Raw genomic sequence first — 17,144 nt, forward strand, 5'->3', positions numbered from 1 at the left:
AGGATTTTAATAGCAGAATTGATTAAGCAGGGAAATAACGAGTGAGCTTGAAGACAGGCTATTTGAAAATACACAGGCAGAGAACACATGCACACATAAAGAATAAAACAGAATGAAGCATGCCAACAAAATCTAGAACATAGCCTGAAAGGGACAAAGCTAAGAGTTATTGGCCTTAAAAAGGAGGTAGAGAGAGGGGGGTAGAAATTTATTCAAAGGACAATAACAAAGAACTTTCCAAAACTAGCGAAAAATATCAATATTCGAGTAAAAGGAGGTTACAGAACACCAAGCAGATTTAACCCAAATAAGATTACCTCAAGATATTTAATAATCAAACTTCCAAAGATAAAGGATCCTAAAAGCAGCAAGAGAAAGGAAATCAGTAACATATAATGGAGCTCTAATATTCCTGGCAGCAGACTTTTCAGTGGAAATCTACAAGCCAGGAGAGAGTGACATGACATATTTAAAGTGCTAAAGGAAAAAAAACTTGGATCCTAGGATGGTATGTCTGGAGAAAACACCCTTCAAATATGGAAAAATAAAGACTTCCCCAGATAAACAAAAACTGAGGAATTTTATGAACACCAGGCCTATCTTACAAGAAATGATAAAGGGAGTACTGCAATCTAAAAGAAAAAAACATTGGCCAGGTACAGTGGCTCATGCTTATAATCCCAGCACATGGGAGGCCAAGGCAGGAGAATTGTGTGAGCCCAGGAGTTCAAGACCAGCCTGGAAAATATAATGAGACCTTGCCTCTACAAAAAAAATTTTTTAATTTTTAAATTTTTTTATGGAAATGGTGGTGTGCACCTGTAGTAGCAGCTAGCTACTCAGGAGGCTGAGGTGGGGGGGGATCACTTTAGCCCAGAAAGTATAGGTTGCAGTGAGCTGAGATCATGCCACTGCACCCTAACCTAGCTAACAGAGTGAGACCCTGTCTCAAAATAAAAGGTATAATAAATAAGGAAAAAGAAGAAAAGAATGTTAATGAGCAATAAGGGATCACCTGAAGGTACAAAACTTACTGGTAATAATAAGTACACAGAAAACCACAGAATATTATAACACTGTAATTGCAAAGTGTAAACTACTCATATTTTGAGTAGAATGACTAAAAGATAAACCAATGAAAATAACTACAACAATTTTTCAAGACATAAAAAGTGCAATAAGATATAAATAGAAAAAAACAAAAAGCTAAAAAGTGAGGGGATAGAGTTAAGTGTAGCATTTTTATTCGTTTTCTCTTTGCTTGTTAGTTTGTTTATGCAATCAGTGTTAGGTTGTCATCAGTTTAAAAGAATGGGCTAGCCGGCGCGGTGGCTCACGCCTGTAATCCCAGCACTTTGGGAGGCTGAGGTGGGTGGATCATGAAGTCAGGAGTTCAAGACCAGCCTGGCCAACATGGTGAAACCCCATCTCTACTAAAAATACAAAAACTAGACGAGCATGGTGGTGCGTGCCTGTAATCCTAGCTACTTGGGAGGCTGAGGCAGGAGAATCGCTTGAACCTAGGAGGCAGAGGTTGCAGTGAGCCAAGACCGTGCCACTGCACTCCAGCCTGGTGACAGAGCAAGACTCCATCTCAAAAAAAAAAAAAAAAAAAGAATGGGCTGTAAGATATTATTTGAAGCCAGGCATGGTGACTCATGTATGTAATTCCAGCACTTTGGGAAGCTGAGGCAGAAGGATTGCTTGAGCCCAAGACTTCAAGATCAGCCTAGGCAACAGAGGGAGACCCCATACCTACAAAAAATAAAAGAAATAGCCTGGTGTGGTGGTGCACATCTGTGCTGCCAGCTAATCAGAAGGCTGAGGTAAGAAGGTCACTTCAGCCCAGGAGGTTGGGGTTGCAGGTAGCTGTGATTACACCACTGCACTACAGCCTGGGTGACAGAGTGAGACCCTGTGTCAAAATGTATATATTATTTGCAAGCCTCATAGTAACCTCAGATCAAAAAAGATAAAACAGATACACAAAAACTAAAAAGAAATTAAAACATACTGCCAGAGAAAATCACTTTCACTAAAAGAAAGGAATGAAGATAAGAAAAAAACAACAACAACCATAAAACAACAAAATGGCAGGACTGAGTCCTTACTTATCAATAATAACATTGAATGTAAATGGACCAAATTCTCCAATAAAAAGATAGAGAGTTGTCAAATGGAATAAAAAAACAAAACTCAATGATCTGTTGACTACGAGAAACACTTCACCTATAAAGACACACATAAACTGAAAGTAAAGAAATGGAAAAAGACACTTCATACCAATAGAAACCTAAAAAGAGAAGATGTAGCTATATATATGTAAGACAAAAAAATCGAAAAGACCATTATATAATGATAAAGGGGTCAATTCAGCAAGAAGATATAACAATTGTAAACATGTATGTACCCAACACTGCAGCACCCAAATATATAAAGCAAATATTATTAGAGCTAAAGAGAGAAATACACTCCAATATGATAACAGCTGGAGACTTCAACACCCCACTCTCAGCATTGGACAGATCTTCCAGACAGAAAATCAACAAAGAAAAATTGAACTTAATCTGCACAATACAGCAAATGAAACTAATAGATATTTACAGAACATTTATCCAACAGCTACAGAATACACATTCTTCTCCTCAGCCATGGATCTTTCTCAAGGATAGACCATATGTTAGGCCACAAAGCAAGTCTTTAAACATTAAAAAAAAAAAGATCACAATTACCTCAGGTATCTTCTCTGACCACAATGGAATAAAACTAGAAATCAACAACAAGAGGAATTTTGGAAACTATACAAATACATGGAAATTAAACAACATGCTCCTGAATGACTAGTGGGTCAATGAAGAAACTAGTAAGAAAATTAAAAATTTTCTTGAAACAAATGATAATGGAAATACAACATAGAAAAACCTATAGGATACAGCAAAAGGAGTACTAAGAGGGAAGTTTATATATGCATCTACATAAAAAGGTAGAAAAACAGCCAGGCTTGGTGGCTCACGCCTGTAATCCTAGCACTTTGGGAGGCCGAAGCAGGCAGATCATGAGGTCAGGAGATTGAGATCATCCTGGCTAACAGAGTGAAACCCCGTCTCTACTAAAAATACAAAAAATTAGCTGGGCATGGCAGCGGGCACCTGTAGTCCCAGCTACTCAAGAGGCTGAGGTAGGAGAATCACTTGAACCCAGGAGGCGGAGGTTGCAGTGAGCCGAGATTGCACCACTGCACTCCAGCCTGGGCAACAGAGTGAGACTCTGTCTCAAAAAAAAAAAAAAAAAAAAAGTGGAAAAACTTCAAATAAACAACCAAACTGTGCGTCTTAAAGAACTAGGAGAGGAAGGGCAAACCAAACCCAAAACTGGTAGAAGAAGAGAAATTATGAAGATCAGGGCGAAATAAATGAAACTGAAACAAAGAAAACAATAGACAAAATCAATGAAAGTTGGTTTTTTGAAAAGTTAAACAAAATTGACAAACCTTTAGCCAGACTAATGAAGAAAAAAAGAGAAAAGAAACAAATAAATAAAATCAGAGATGAGAAAGGAGACACAACAACTGATACTGCAGGAATTCAAAGGATCGTTAGAGTCACTATAAGCAACCATATGAGAATAAATTGGAAAACCTAGAAGAAATAAATTCCTGAATACACACAACCAAGAATGAACCATAATGAAATCCAAAATGTGAACAGACTAATAACAAGTAACAAGATTGAAGCCATAATAAAAAGTCTCCTAGCAAAGAAAAGCTCAGAACCCAATGACTTCACTGCTGAATTCTAGCAAACATTTAAGGAAAAATGCCAATTCTACCAAAACTATTCCAAAAAATAGAGGAAGAGGGAATAATTCAAAACTCATCCTATGAGGCCAGTGTTACCTTGATGCCAAAACCAGACAAAGACACATCAAAAAAAAAAAAAAAAAAAACTACAAGCCAGTATCCTTGATGAATATTGATGAAAAAATCCTTAACAAAATACTAGCAAATCAAATTCAACAATACATTGAAAACATCATTTATCATGACCAAATAGGGTTTATCCCAGTGATGCAAAGATGGTTCAACATATACAAATCCATCAATGTCATACATCATATCAATAGAATGAAGGACAAAGACATGATTATTAAAACAGATGCTGAAAAAGCATTTGCTAACATTCAACATCCCTTCATGATAAAAAACCTCCAAAAAACTGGGTATAGAAAGAATATTCCTCAACATAATAAAAGCCATATACAACAGACCCACAGCTAGTATCATACTGAATGGGGAGAAATTGGAAGCCTTTTCTCTAAGATCTGGAACAAAACAAGGATGCCCACTTTCACCACTGTTATTCAGCATAGTACTGGAAGTCCTATTTAGAGCAATCAGATAAGAGAAAAAAATAAAGGGCATCCAAACTGAAAAGGAGGAAGTCAAATTATCTTTGTTGGCAGATGATATGATCTCATATTTGGAAAAACTAAAGACTCCAGCAAAAAACTATTAGAACTGACAAATTCAGTAAAGTTGCAGGATACAAAATCAACATACAAAAAATCAGTAGCATTTCTATATGTCAGTAGCAAACAATCTAAAAAATCAAGAAAGTAATCCCATTTACAATAGCTACAAATAAAATAGCTAGGAATTAACTTAATCAAAGGAGTAAAATATCTTTACAATGAAAGTGATAAAATAGCAATGAAAGAAATTGAAGAGGACACCAAAAATGGAAAGATATTCCATGTTCATAGACTGGAAGAATCATTGTTGTTAAAATGTCACATTACTCAAAGAAATCTACAGATTCAATGCAATCCCCATCAAAATACCAATGGCATTTGTCATAAGAATAGAAAAACAAATTCTAAACTTTATATGGAACCTCAAAAGACCCACAATAGGCAAAGCCATCCTGAGCAAAAAGAACAAAACTAGAAAAAACACATTACCTGACATCAAATTATAGTACAGAGCTATAATAACCAAAATGGCAAGGTACTGACATAAAAACACATAGACGAATAAAACAGAATAGAGAAACCAGAAACAATTCCATACATCTTCAGTAAATTCATTTTTGACAAAGGTCCCAAGAACATACAGTGGGAAAAGAATATCTCTTCAATAAATGATGCTGGGAAAACTGGGTATCTATATTCAGAAGAATGAATCTAGACCCCTATCTCTTACCATATACAAATACCAAATCAAAATGGATTAAAAACTTAAATATAAGACCTCATGGATGGACGAGGTGGCTCACGCCTGTAATCCCTACACTTTGGGAGGTCAAGGTGGGTGGATCACCTGAGGTTGGGAGTTTGATACCAGCCTGGCCAACATGATGAAACCCTATCTCTGCTAAAAATACAAAACATTAGCCGGGCGTGGTTGTGGGCACCTGTAATCCTAGCTACTCGTGAGGCTGAGGGAGGAGAATTGCTTGAACTCAGGAGGCAGAGGTTGCAGTGAGCTGAGATCGTGCCACTGCACTGCAGCCTGGGCAACAACAGTGAAACTCTGTCAAAACAAAACAAAACTCAAACTACGAATCTATAAAAGAACACATTGAGGAAGATCTCCAGGATATTGAACTGGACAACAGTTTTTTTGAGTAATACCCCATGAGCACAGGCAACTAAAGCAAAAATGGATAAATGGGATCACATCAAGTTAAAAACTTCTGCACAGCTAAGAAAATAATCAACAAAGTGAGGAGAGAAACCACAGAACCATATTAATGGGAGAAAATATTTGTAAACTACCCATCTGACAAGGGATTAATAATCAGAATGTATAAGGAACTGAAAAAAAACTCTATAAAAAACTAATAATCCAATTTAAAAATGGCCAAAATATCTGAACAGACATTTCTCAAAAAAAGACACACGAATGGCAAACAAGTAAATGAAAAGGTACTCATTATCATTAATCAGAGAAATGCAAATCAAAATTATCATGAGATATCATCTCATCCCAGTTAAAACAGTTTTTATCCAAAAGACAGGTAATAACAAATGCTGTCAAGAATGTGGAGGGAGAAAAGGGAACCCTTGTGCACTGTTGGTGGGAATACATATTAGTCCAACCACTATGGAGAATAGTTTGGAGGTTTCTCAAAAAACTAAAAATAGAACTTACATATGATCCAGGAATCCCACTGCTTGGTGTATACCCCCAAAAAAGGAAATCAGTATGACACAGAGATATCTGCACTCCCATGTTTATATTACAGCACTATTCAGAATAACCAAGATTTAGAAACAGCCTAAGTGTCCATCAGCAGATGAATGGATAAAGAAAATGTGCTGCTTATACACAACAGAATACTATTCAGCCACAAAAAAATTAGATCCTGGCATCTGCAACAATATAAATGGAATCGAAGGTCATTATGTCAAGTGAAATAAGTCAGGCACAGAAAGACAAACTTCTCATGTTCTCACTTGTTTGCATGAGCTAAAAAATCAAAACAAGTGAACTCATGGAGATAGAGTAGAATGGTGGTTAGGGGCCAGGTGCAGTGGCTTATGCCTGTAACCCCAACACTTTGGGAGGTTGATGTGGGAGAATCTCTTGAGTCTGTTTGAGACCAGCCTGGGCAACATAGTGAGACCCCATCTCTATTACATTTTTTTAAATGGTGGTTATAAGCACGGTTGGTGGCTCATGCCTGTAATGCCAGCAATTTGGGAAGCTGAGGCAGGCAGATCACTTGAGATCAGGAGTTTGAGACAAGCCTGGCTAACATGGTGAGATCCTGTCTTTACTAAAAATACAGAAATTTAGCTGGGCATGGTGGCAGGTGACTGTAATCCCAGCTCCTCGGGATGCTGAGGCAGAGAGAATTGCTTGAACCCAGGAGGCAGAGGTTGCAGTGAACTGAGACTGCGCCACTGCACTCCAGCCTAGGAGATAGAGCGAGATTCTGTCTCCAAAAAAAAAAAAAAAAAAGGTGGTTACCAGAGACTGGGAAGGTAGTGTGGCAGGGGAGAAGTGGGAAGTGGGGCTGGTTAATGGGTACAAAAATATAGTTAGATGGAATGAATAAGATCTAGTATTTGATAGCACAACTGGGTGATTACAGGCAACAGTAATTTATTGTATATTTAAAAATAACTAAAAAAATATACTTGGGTTGTCTGTGACACAAAGAAGGGATAAATGTTGACTAGGCGTGGTGGCTCATGCCTGTAATCCCAGCAGTTTGGGAGGCCGAGGTGGGCGGATCTCTTGAGGTCAGGAGTTCAAGACTAGCCTGGCCAACATGGTGAAACCCCATCTCTACTAAAAATACAAAAATTAGCCAGGCGTGGTGGTGGGTGCCTCTAATCCCAGCTACTCAGGAGGCTGAGGCAGGAGAATTGCTTGAACCCAGGAGGCAGAGGTTGCGGTGAGCCAAGATCATGCCATTGCACTCCAGCCTCGGCAATAGAGCAAGACTCCCTCTCAAAAAATAAAAAAATAAATAAAGGATAAATGCTTGAGGTGATGGATATCTCATTTATCCTGATGTGATTATTACATATTGTATGCCTGTGTCAAAATATCTCATGTACCCCATAAATATATACACCTACAATGTACCCACAAACATTAAAAATTATATTAAAGGGATGAGTTAATTTAACAATTTGTACTAAGAAAAGTGAATAGAGAAGACACCCTACCAAATGGGGCAGTTTCTTACCAATCTCTGAAAATATGCTATTAACAACACACACAAATATCTTTTGTATCCTATAGTGGTTCCAACTACAGGCAGGATGTTTGGAAATGTCCAGTAGCATTTTTAGTCATCATAATATCTGGGATTGCTATTGGCATGTGTGGTCATGGGTTGGGGAGGGAAAGCATCCTGTAAAATAAGCAACAGTGTCATAGCCTAAAAAGCACTGCTAAATCCAATGTCATAATGATTTTCTCTTATGTTTTCTTGTAAGAGTTTCATAAGTTTAAGTCTTAGATTTAGGTTTTTGATCATTTTTGTATATAGTACTATATAAGGTAAGGGTCCAACTTTATTCTTTCATATGTGGCTATCCAGTTTTCCCAGCCTCATGTGTTGAAATATCTATCCTTTCCCAACTGAATTAGTCTTGGCACATTTGTTGAAAATCAATTGCCCACATATGCAAAGGTTTATTTCTGGTCTCTTTATTCTATCGTATTCATCTAAACGTCTGTCTCTATGCCCATACGACACTATTTTAATTACAATTAACTTTGTTTTTTTTTAAATTTAATAGAGATGGGGTCTCACTATGTTGCCCAGACTGGTTACAAATTCCTGATCCTTCCACCTTGGCCTCCCAAAGAGCTGAGATTAGAAGCATGAGCCACCACACCCAGCCAGAACTTCGTAATAAGATTTAAAATCAGGAAGTGTGAGATTTCCAACTTTGTTATTCTTTTTCAAGATGATTTTGGCTATTCAGAGTCCCTTACAATTAATTTGAATTTTAGAATGGGTTTTTCTATTTCTACAAAAAATGGCCTTAGGAGCTAGATAGGATTGCGTTGAATCTGTAGACTGTGTTGGGTAATATTGCCATCCTAACAATTTTAGATCTTCCAGGCTGCGCAGTGGCTCATGCCTGTAATCCCAGCACTTTGGAAGGCCAAGGCAGGCAGATTACTTGAGCTCAGGAGTTCAAGACCAGCCTGGGCAACATGGCAAAACCAGTCTCTACAAAATATACAAAAATTAGCTGGTCTTGGTGGTGCACGCCTGTAATCCCAGCTACTCAGAAGGCTGAGGTAGGAGAATCACCTGAACCTGGGAAGCAGAGGCTGCAACGAGCCAAGATTGCGCCACTGGACTCCAGCCTGGGTGACAGAAGCAAGACCATGTCTAAACAACAACAACAAAAACACAATATTAGATCTTCCAGTTCATGAACACAGGATGTCTTCATATTCATTTACATTTTCTTCAATCTCTTTCTGCAATGTTTTGAAGTTTGCAGTACACAAATCTTGCAGCTCCTTGGTTAAATTTATTTATAAGTATTTTACTCTTTTTGATGATATTATGACTTGAGTTGTTCTCTTAGTTTCCTTTTTGGATTGATTATTCATTGCTAGAGTATAAAATGCAACTAGGCCAGGTGCAATGACTCATGCCCAGGCCAAGAAGGGAGGATCAAGAGCTTGAGACCAGTCTGGGCAAAATAGTAACACACCTTCTCCACAAAAAATTTAAAAATGAGCTGGGCATGGTGGCACATGCTTGTATTCCCAGCCACTCAGGAGGCTGAGGCAGGAGAATCACTTGAGCCAAGGAGTTCAAGCCTGCAGTGAGTTATGATCATGCCACTGTACTCTAGCCTGGGCAACAGAGTGAGACCCTGCATCTAAAAATATAAATAAATAAATAAATAAGAAATAAAATGCAACTGATTTTTCTGTGTTGATTTTGTATGCCTCTATTTTGCTGAATTTATTTAGTGGCTCTAATTTTCGTGTGTGGAGTCTTTAAGGTTTTCAACATAGAAGATTACAACATCTGTGAACAGAGATAATTTTACTTTCTCCTTTCCAATTTAAATGCCTTTCTTTTTGTTGCCTAATTTCTCTGGCTACAATTGCTAATACCATGTTGAATGTAACCGGCAAAATCAGGCACTTGTTAATAATCTTAAGCGAAAAACTTTCAGTTTGATGGTACCATTGATATGAAGTTAGCTCTGGGTTTTTCACACATGGTCTTTATCATGCTGAAGACGTTTCCTTCTATTCCTATTTAGGGTTTTTATCATTAAAAAGAATAGTACATTGTTAATGAACAAATGAATGAAGTTAGTTTAAAGGGGTATGAATGAATGAGGTTAGTTTAAAGGAACATACAAAAAGAAATGTACATGAGTCATAAATGCAAAGAAGGCATGGGGTGATTTGAGGTAAATATGCAAAGTCACCCCTTATATACTGAACACAATTCCTTTAACTGCAAGAGTTCTTGTTTGTTGGGTTTCTTTTTTCTTTTTAAAACAGTCTTTGAGGTAGATTTCTATTATTAAAGCCTGTTTTTATAGAGTTCAGAGTTCTTCCTTCCTTCTCTTTGATGCCTAATCTCCTTTATCTTCAGCCAGCAAATAAATCTCTAGTGCTATCAGGAAATACTGATTTTCTCACTTTATACCCCTGTTCTATCTGAACTCATCAGTCCCTAATCTCCGTTTGACCTCAAATCCAAGCCGTGGGCCTTCAGAAATGCTCTATAAAACCTGTTGTATAGGAATTGTAATTAAGTCATTCAACTATCCAGGAGTCTATTTACAAAATTAGGAGGGCATCTGATTAATTGCAAAGTCCCTTCCAATTCCACCAGTGCACGATTCCCTTGAAGATGAGTTACTCAGCTTGCTGAATTTAAAGGTTGCTAAACACTTGCAGTAGATTTCAAACTGTGTTCTGATAAGCCAAGGTTACTAAGTAGAGGATTTAGGGACTCCAAGACTTTTGTGGAAATATTGTTTCTAAAATATATTTTAACCATTAAGAAAATGAAAAGACGAGCCACAGACTGAGAGAAAATATTTACAAATCAAATATCAGATAACTTATATCCATAGTATAGACTTTTTTCCCACAAGTAAAAATATATACAACATGTACACATTTTTAGTTCCATCTGTAAACTAAATTTAAAATATAAATATTGCATGTGCCCTTTTCTAAACGTTCAGGATAGAGGACCAATTTTTATCCAGATTATATAAAGAACCATTACAACTCAATACCAAAACAAATAACTCAGTTTAAAAAAGGGCAAAAATTGGCCAGGCACGGTGGCTCACGCCTGTAATCCCAGCACTTTGGGAGGCTGAGGCAGGCGAATCACTAGGTCAGGAGATCGAGACCATCCTGGCTAACACAGTGAAACCCCATCTGTACTAAAAATACACACACACACACAAAATTAGCCAGGCATTGTGGAGGGTGCCTGTAGTCCCAGCTATTCGGGAGGCTGAGGCAGGAGAATGGCGTGAACCCAGGAGGCTGGAGTGCACTGGCGCGATTTTGGCTCACTGCTTGCAGTGCTCCAAGATCGCACCAGTGCACTCCAGCCTGGGCGACAGAGTGAGACTCCGTCTCAAAAAAAAAAACAAAAAGGGCAAAAATTTACAAAGACATTTCACCTAAGATATGAATGGCCAACAAGTACATGAAAAGATGCTTGGCATCATTAGCCATTAGGTAAATACAAATTCAAACCATAATGAGATACCACTTCATACCCACTAAAATAGCTATAATCAAAAAGACCTACAATAACAGGTGTTGGCGAGATGATGTGGAGAAACTGAAATCTTCATACATTGCTGGTAGGAATTTAAAAATGATAAAATCACTTTGGAAAACAGTTTGGCAGTTTCTTTAAAAGCTAAACGTATGTTTAACATATGAATCAGCAAATTCATTTCTCAGAATCTGTCCAAGACAAATGACAGCCTATGTTTACACAAAGGGCTGTAAGCAAATGTTTTACAGTAGCATTATCCATGGCAGCTAAAAATTGGAAACCTGAATATACCCATCAACTGATAAGTGAATAAAGAAAATGTGGTATACTTATACAATAAAAAATCGTTCAGCAATCAAAATTAATGAAGTACTAATTCATGCTACAAGATGGATAAACCTCAAAAACATGCTAAGTATAATAAAAGTACAAAGCAATTATAGGATTCCATTTAATGAAACATGCAGAAAGGCAAATCTTTATAGCTAGAAAGTTGTCTGGGGCTTTGGGAGGCCGAGGTAGGCAGATTACCTGAGCTCTGGCATTCGAGACCAGCCTGGGCAACGTGGCAAAATCCAGGAAGCTGAGGAGACTGAGACATGAGAATCACTTGAACTCGGGAGGTGGAGGTTGCGGTGAGCCAAGATCGTGTCACTGCACTCCAGCCTGGGTGACAGAGCAAAACTCTGTGTCAAGAAAAAAAAAAAAGAAAGAAATTTGTTTGGGGTTTGGATGGGAAAGAAAAATGACTACAAATGGGCCTGAGGAATCTTTTGGGGGTGATAGAAATGTCCTTAAATTGGGTTCGTAATGACTATACTATTCTATATATTTATTTAAATTCACTGGATTGTATACTTACAAGAGGTGAAAATTTTGAGACCTAATTTCAATGAAGCTATTTTCCCTTCCCTTTCCTTTTCCCTTTCTTTTCCTTTTTTTGAGACGGAGTCTCGCTCCATCGCCCAGGCCCAGACTGGAGTGCAGTGGCGCAATCTCGGCTCACTACAAGCTCCACCTTCCAGGTTCAAGTGATTCTCCTGCCTCAGCCTCCCGAGTAGCTGGAATTATAGGCGCCCACCACCAAGCCCAGCTAATTTTTGTATTTTTAGAAGAGACGGAGTTTACCAGGTTGGCTAGGCTGGTCTCAAACTCCTGACCTCAGGTGATCCACCTGCCTCTGTCTCCCAATGTGCTGGGATTACAGGCATGAGCCACTATGCCTGGCCTTTTTTTTTTTAAACGGAGTCTTGCTCTGTTGCCCAGGTTGGAGTGCAGTGGTGCAATCTCGGCTCACTTCAACCTCTGCCTCCTGGGTTCAAGTGATTCTCCTGTCTCAGCCTCCCAAGTAGCTGGGATTACAAGCACCCACCACCTTGCCCAGCTAATTTTTTGTATTTTTAGTAAATACGGGGTTTTGCCATGTTGGCCAGGCTGGTCTCAAACTCCTGACCTCAGGTGATCCACCCGCCTCAGCCTCCCAAAGTGCTGGGATTACAGGCGTGAGCCACCGTGCCCAGCCAAAGCTATTTTTTTAAAAGCCAATAAGTGACAATGTGCCCTTTCAAAATATATTAAAAATATATAATTATTTATTTAAAACATTTAACAATTTGTATAAAAACATATTTACCATGCCTTCTCACGTACTATATACTGAAGTTTAACATATTGGGAACGTATATGTTAACTTGTGCTATTTTTATTGGTATCTCAGAATAAATCTTCCTTTGCCATGTCTGTTTAATCAGAACTGTAAAATTATAAGATGAACAAAACAACACAACACAAAAACCTAAAATCATTTCTGACTGCTAGTACATGAGTGAGATTTTTTCTCAATATTGTTCGATCAAAACAAATACAGAAATAAATTTCAGAGGCTTACTACAGCTGAAATCAGTGAACCTTTCTCACAAGGTTTTTGTGCTAAAAATACTGTTTTCACTGTATAATTTCCTGATAAGCAAATGTTATAATTTTAGCACCTAAAGTACTTGCATCAATAACTATATTATTATTTTTATATATTATGGTTATGTAATTAATTTTTAAGAGGTTTCTGTTGCTAAAACAAAAAGTATCTGAATTATCCTGGATCATAGGCAATACAATGATATCAAGCTCAACTACATTTTTGCTAGTAGGCTGATTAGAAACAAATTTAGTTGAAAAGAATACCTTAATATCCTGTAAGGCTGCCATGAATGTAGATGGGATTTTACTTCATATAGCAAAGATTTGAATTTTTTATTTTATTTTATTTTATTTTGAGACAGAGTCTTGCTCTGTTGCCCAGGCTGGAGTGCCATGGCATGATCTTGGCTCACTGTAACCTCCACTTCCTGGATTCAAGCGATTCTCATGCCTCAGCCTCCCGAGTAGCTGGGACTACAGGCATCTGCCACCACACCTGGCTAATTTTTGTATTTTTAATAGAGATGGGGTTTCACCATGTTGGCCAGACTGGCCTTGAACTCCTGACCTCACATGATCTGCCCACCTCGGCCTCCCAACCTAATGGGATTACAGGCGTAAGCCACCATGCCCGGCCAAAGGTTTGAATTTTAAAAAAACATTTTCAAAAAATCAGATGTTCCATTTCCTTTTTCACCTGACATTTCATAGAAACAGAGTGCTCTTTGCCGTTTCCTCTTTCCTGTTGGCTGGAATTCAAGCCCAGGGACTGGAGTTCCTGTAGCTACCCTGGACTGTGAAATGACTTTGAGAATGGAAGTCGCATATGGCAAAGCAACAAGACAGAAGGAGTGTGGGTGCGGCCGGGCACTGTGGCTCACGCCTGTAATCTCAGCACTTTGGGAGGCCGAGGCGGGCGGATCACGAGGTCAGGAGATAGAGACCATCCTGGCTAACATGGTGAAACCCCGTCTCTACTAAAAATACAAAAAATTAGCAGGACTTGGTGGCAGGCGCCTGTAGTCCCAGCTACTCGGGAGGCTGAGGCAGGAGAATGGCGTGAACCTGGGAGGCGGAGCTTGCAGTGAGCCGAGATCTGGCCACTGCACTCCAGCCTGGGCGACAGAGCCAGACTTCGTCTCAAAAAAAAAAAAAAAAAAGGAGTGTGGGTGCTTGAAACAATGAAATTGCTATACTGTCTTTGGAGTGACTGCTTCTATATTTCTTGAACATGAAATAAATAAATGTCTATTTTTTTCTTCCACTGTCTTACAGCTAAACTTGATCCTGAGATAGGAGTGGTTCAGACAGAAAGAGCTGTAGGCACGAAGGCTGACACAGGAAAGCGCTCGGCATCTTGAAAAGATAGCAAGGTAAATGTAGCTGGAGTACCAGTAATGTGAGGGAAAATGGTAGGAGACAGGGCGGGAGTTAATGGGGAGCCCGATGGTGTAAGGCCTGGTGGCTCACTGAGACTTTGAGCTTTAATTTAGATGTGGGAAGCCATCAGAGAATTTTGAGAAGAAAAATGACCCAACTGGTCTATGTTTTAAAGGAATCTCTTTGTGGAGAATAGACTTATGCCAATGCTTAGAAGTCATCATATGAGTAAAATGAGTATTTATTACAATATTCTCTATACTTCTTTTACACATTTAAAATATTCTACCGCCAGGCCTGGGGGCTCACACCTATAATCCCAGTGCCTTAGGAGGCTAAGGTGGGAGGATCTCTTGAGGCCAGGAGTTCAAGGCTGCAGTGAGCTGTGATGGCACCACTGCACTCCAGCATGGGAAACAGAGTGAGACCCTGTCTCTAAAAATAAAATATTCCAGATTATAAAATTTCATGGAAAACTGATCACAGTCACATTTATTAACTGGCCAAAGCTAAAACTGTATCTTTTATAACTAATTTTACTGTAACATATCAGAATAAAGAATGTGTTAACTTAGAAGGGTTTGTTCCGGGCTATCCAGAAAACAGATAGGGTCCATATAATATGTGGTCGGCTTGTTAGCAGCAGAAGGTATCCTAGTCACATGGCACCAAAATATGTTAGTAGCGGCCAATCCACACAGGTCTGCAGCAACCTCAGTTCTTGCCTTTTCAGAAGAAAGAATTCGACAGAGGAGCATAAGGCAGAGTGACAGAGCAAGACAACTTTTAGAGCAGGAGTAAAAGTTTATCAAAAAGCTTTAGGGCAGTAATGAAAGGAAATAAAGTACACTTGGAAGAGGGTCAAGTGGGCAACTTGAGAAATCCCATGCACAGTTTGACCTTTGACTTGTGGTTTTATACACTGGCATACTTCCGGGGTCTTATGTCCCTTCTCCCCTGATTCTTCCCTTGGGGTGGGCTGTCTGCATGCACAGTGGCCTGTCAGCACTTGGGTGGGGCCACATGCACAGTGTGTTTACTGAAGTTGTATGCATGCTCAACTGAGGTGTTTTTCTCTTACTAGTCAAATGTTCTCAGGAGGCCATATACCAGTTAAACTCGGCATTTTGCCTCTTAGTGCATGTGCTTGATTGAGCCCATTCGCCCAGCTCCTGAGATCTTATCAGGAAGTTGCTGATCACTAGTTTCAGGTGTTTCTATCTATTGGGAGACGGCCTTTCCCTGGCGCCAGCTGCAACCAATTACTATTTTGCAGAGCCAGTGTAACAACTGCCTGACCATCACCTGATGGTGGCCTGACATTCCTGGGTTGGGGGTGGGGGACGCTCCTGCCCCGCACATGTCTGACTAACTACTGTAACAGACTAGAGAGCTCTGCACTGGAGCTTGCCTCTGGGTTTTACTAACTTGGAGGGTGACTTTGACTAAATCAGTCATTTAACCTTCCTAATCTACCAAAATGTAGTCATCTTTACCTGCAAAGATTTTGTGAGGATTAAGTGCTTAGCATTGTTCATTGTTCCTAGCACAGAATAATCATCCCATAAGTGGTGTCTTAATTATCTTTAATCATAATTACCAGAATCTGAGAACACTTAACTACACTTTTAACACTGAATCAGGGCAATATAAAATTTGCAGGCATAAGGAAGTTTTTCTGTTATGAGTGGAGACAGCTTCACACAAGGATTTTCCATTATTTGATGCAAAAGCTCTCAAGTGCATCTCCTGTTTTTTTAAAATCTGGTAAGTTTGCTTGTGGAAGAAACTTGAGTATCTCAGTCATAGGAATGCCCATAAGAAAACCAATTAATTACCATTCTGATTCATACTTCAATTTCTTCTGATTCATAAATTATTATGAATCAGCAACTAAGAACCTCATCAGCACTAGCATACCGAAAAGATCATTTCTGGGCCCACGTTTTACCTCCTGGAACTTTATGATGCTCTTACACTGAAGATTACCAAAAAAAAAAAAAAAATCCCCTTTAGCATCGGACTGCGCAGGGGAAATTTAAACCATTTTTAAATACACCAGAACATTCTGTTCTCCTTAACAAGACCTGCCTTTAAGAGAAACTATCTTATGAGAGGCTAACCTATTGAGGTTTTATGGGCACTTAAATGACCTTGGTGAAGGGAAATACCCAACCCCAAACCCCTCCAGCCATCCTGTCCTATTTAAGGTGAAAGTTTGAGGAGACTGAGAGGCACTGTGAAATTCACAGCCTAGGGGCACAGGCTTACTAAAAAAACCAAGACCTAATCACAGGACTGTAGAATATTACCCCCTACCCACCCCACCTCACCACCACATCAGGAAAGGCCTACCTACTAGAGTTCTTTTTACCCAGTACATCATGTCTGGCTTTCAACAAAAAAAAAAATACAAGGCATACTAAAAGGCAAAAAATAGTTTGACCAGAAAAAGCATTAGAACCAGACACAGATATTTTAGGAAGGGTAGAATTATCAGAGTGGGAATTAAAAACAACTATGATTAATATGATAAAAGCTCTAATGGGGCCAGGCATAGTAGCTCCCACCATATTGGGAGAGTGAGGT

The 17,144-nt window shown here is 39.0% G+C and overlaps 1 protein-coding gene across 1 annotated transcript in view; it reads right to left on the bottom strand.

Moving 5' to 3' along the window:
- Positions 1-17,144, bottom strand: part of ABCG2 (ATP binding cassette subfamily G member 2 (JR blood group)) — a 143,511-nt gene that overhangs the window by 92,215 nt on the left and 34,152 nt on the right. The window contains exon 2 of the mRNA XM_055111612.2: positions 11,790-11,944. Coding sequence (XP_054967587.2) covers positions 11,790-11,803 — 14 coding nt within the window. The 5' untranslated portion in view covers positions 11,804-11,944. The remainder of the gene's footprint in view (positions 1-11,789; positions 11,945-17,144) is intronic.

This window comes from Pan paniscus, chromosome 3, assembly GCF_029289425.2.
Source record: "Pan paniscus chromosome 3, NHGRI_mPanPan1-v2.0_pri, whole genome shotgun sequence".
NCBI classification, from domain to species: Eukaryota; Metazoa; Chordata; class Mammalia; order Primates; family Hominidae; genus Pan; species Pan paniscus.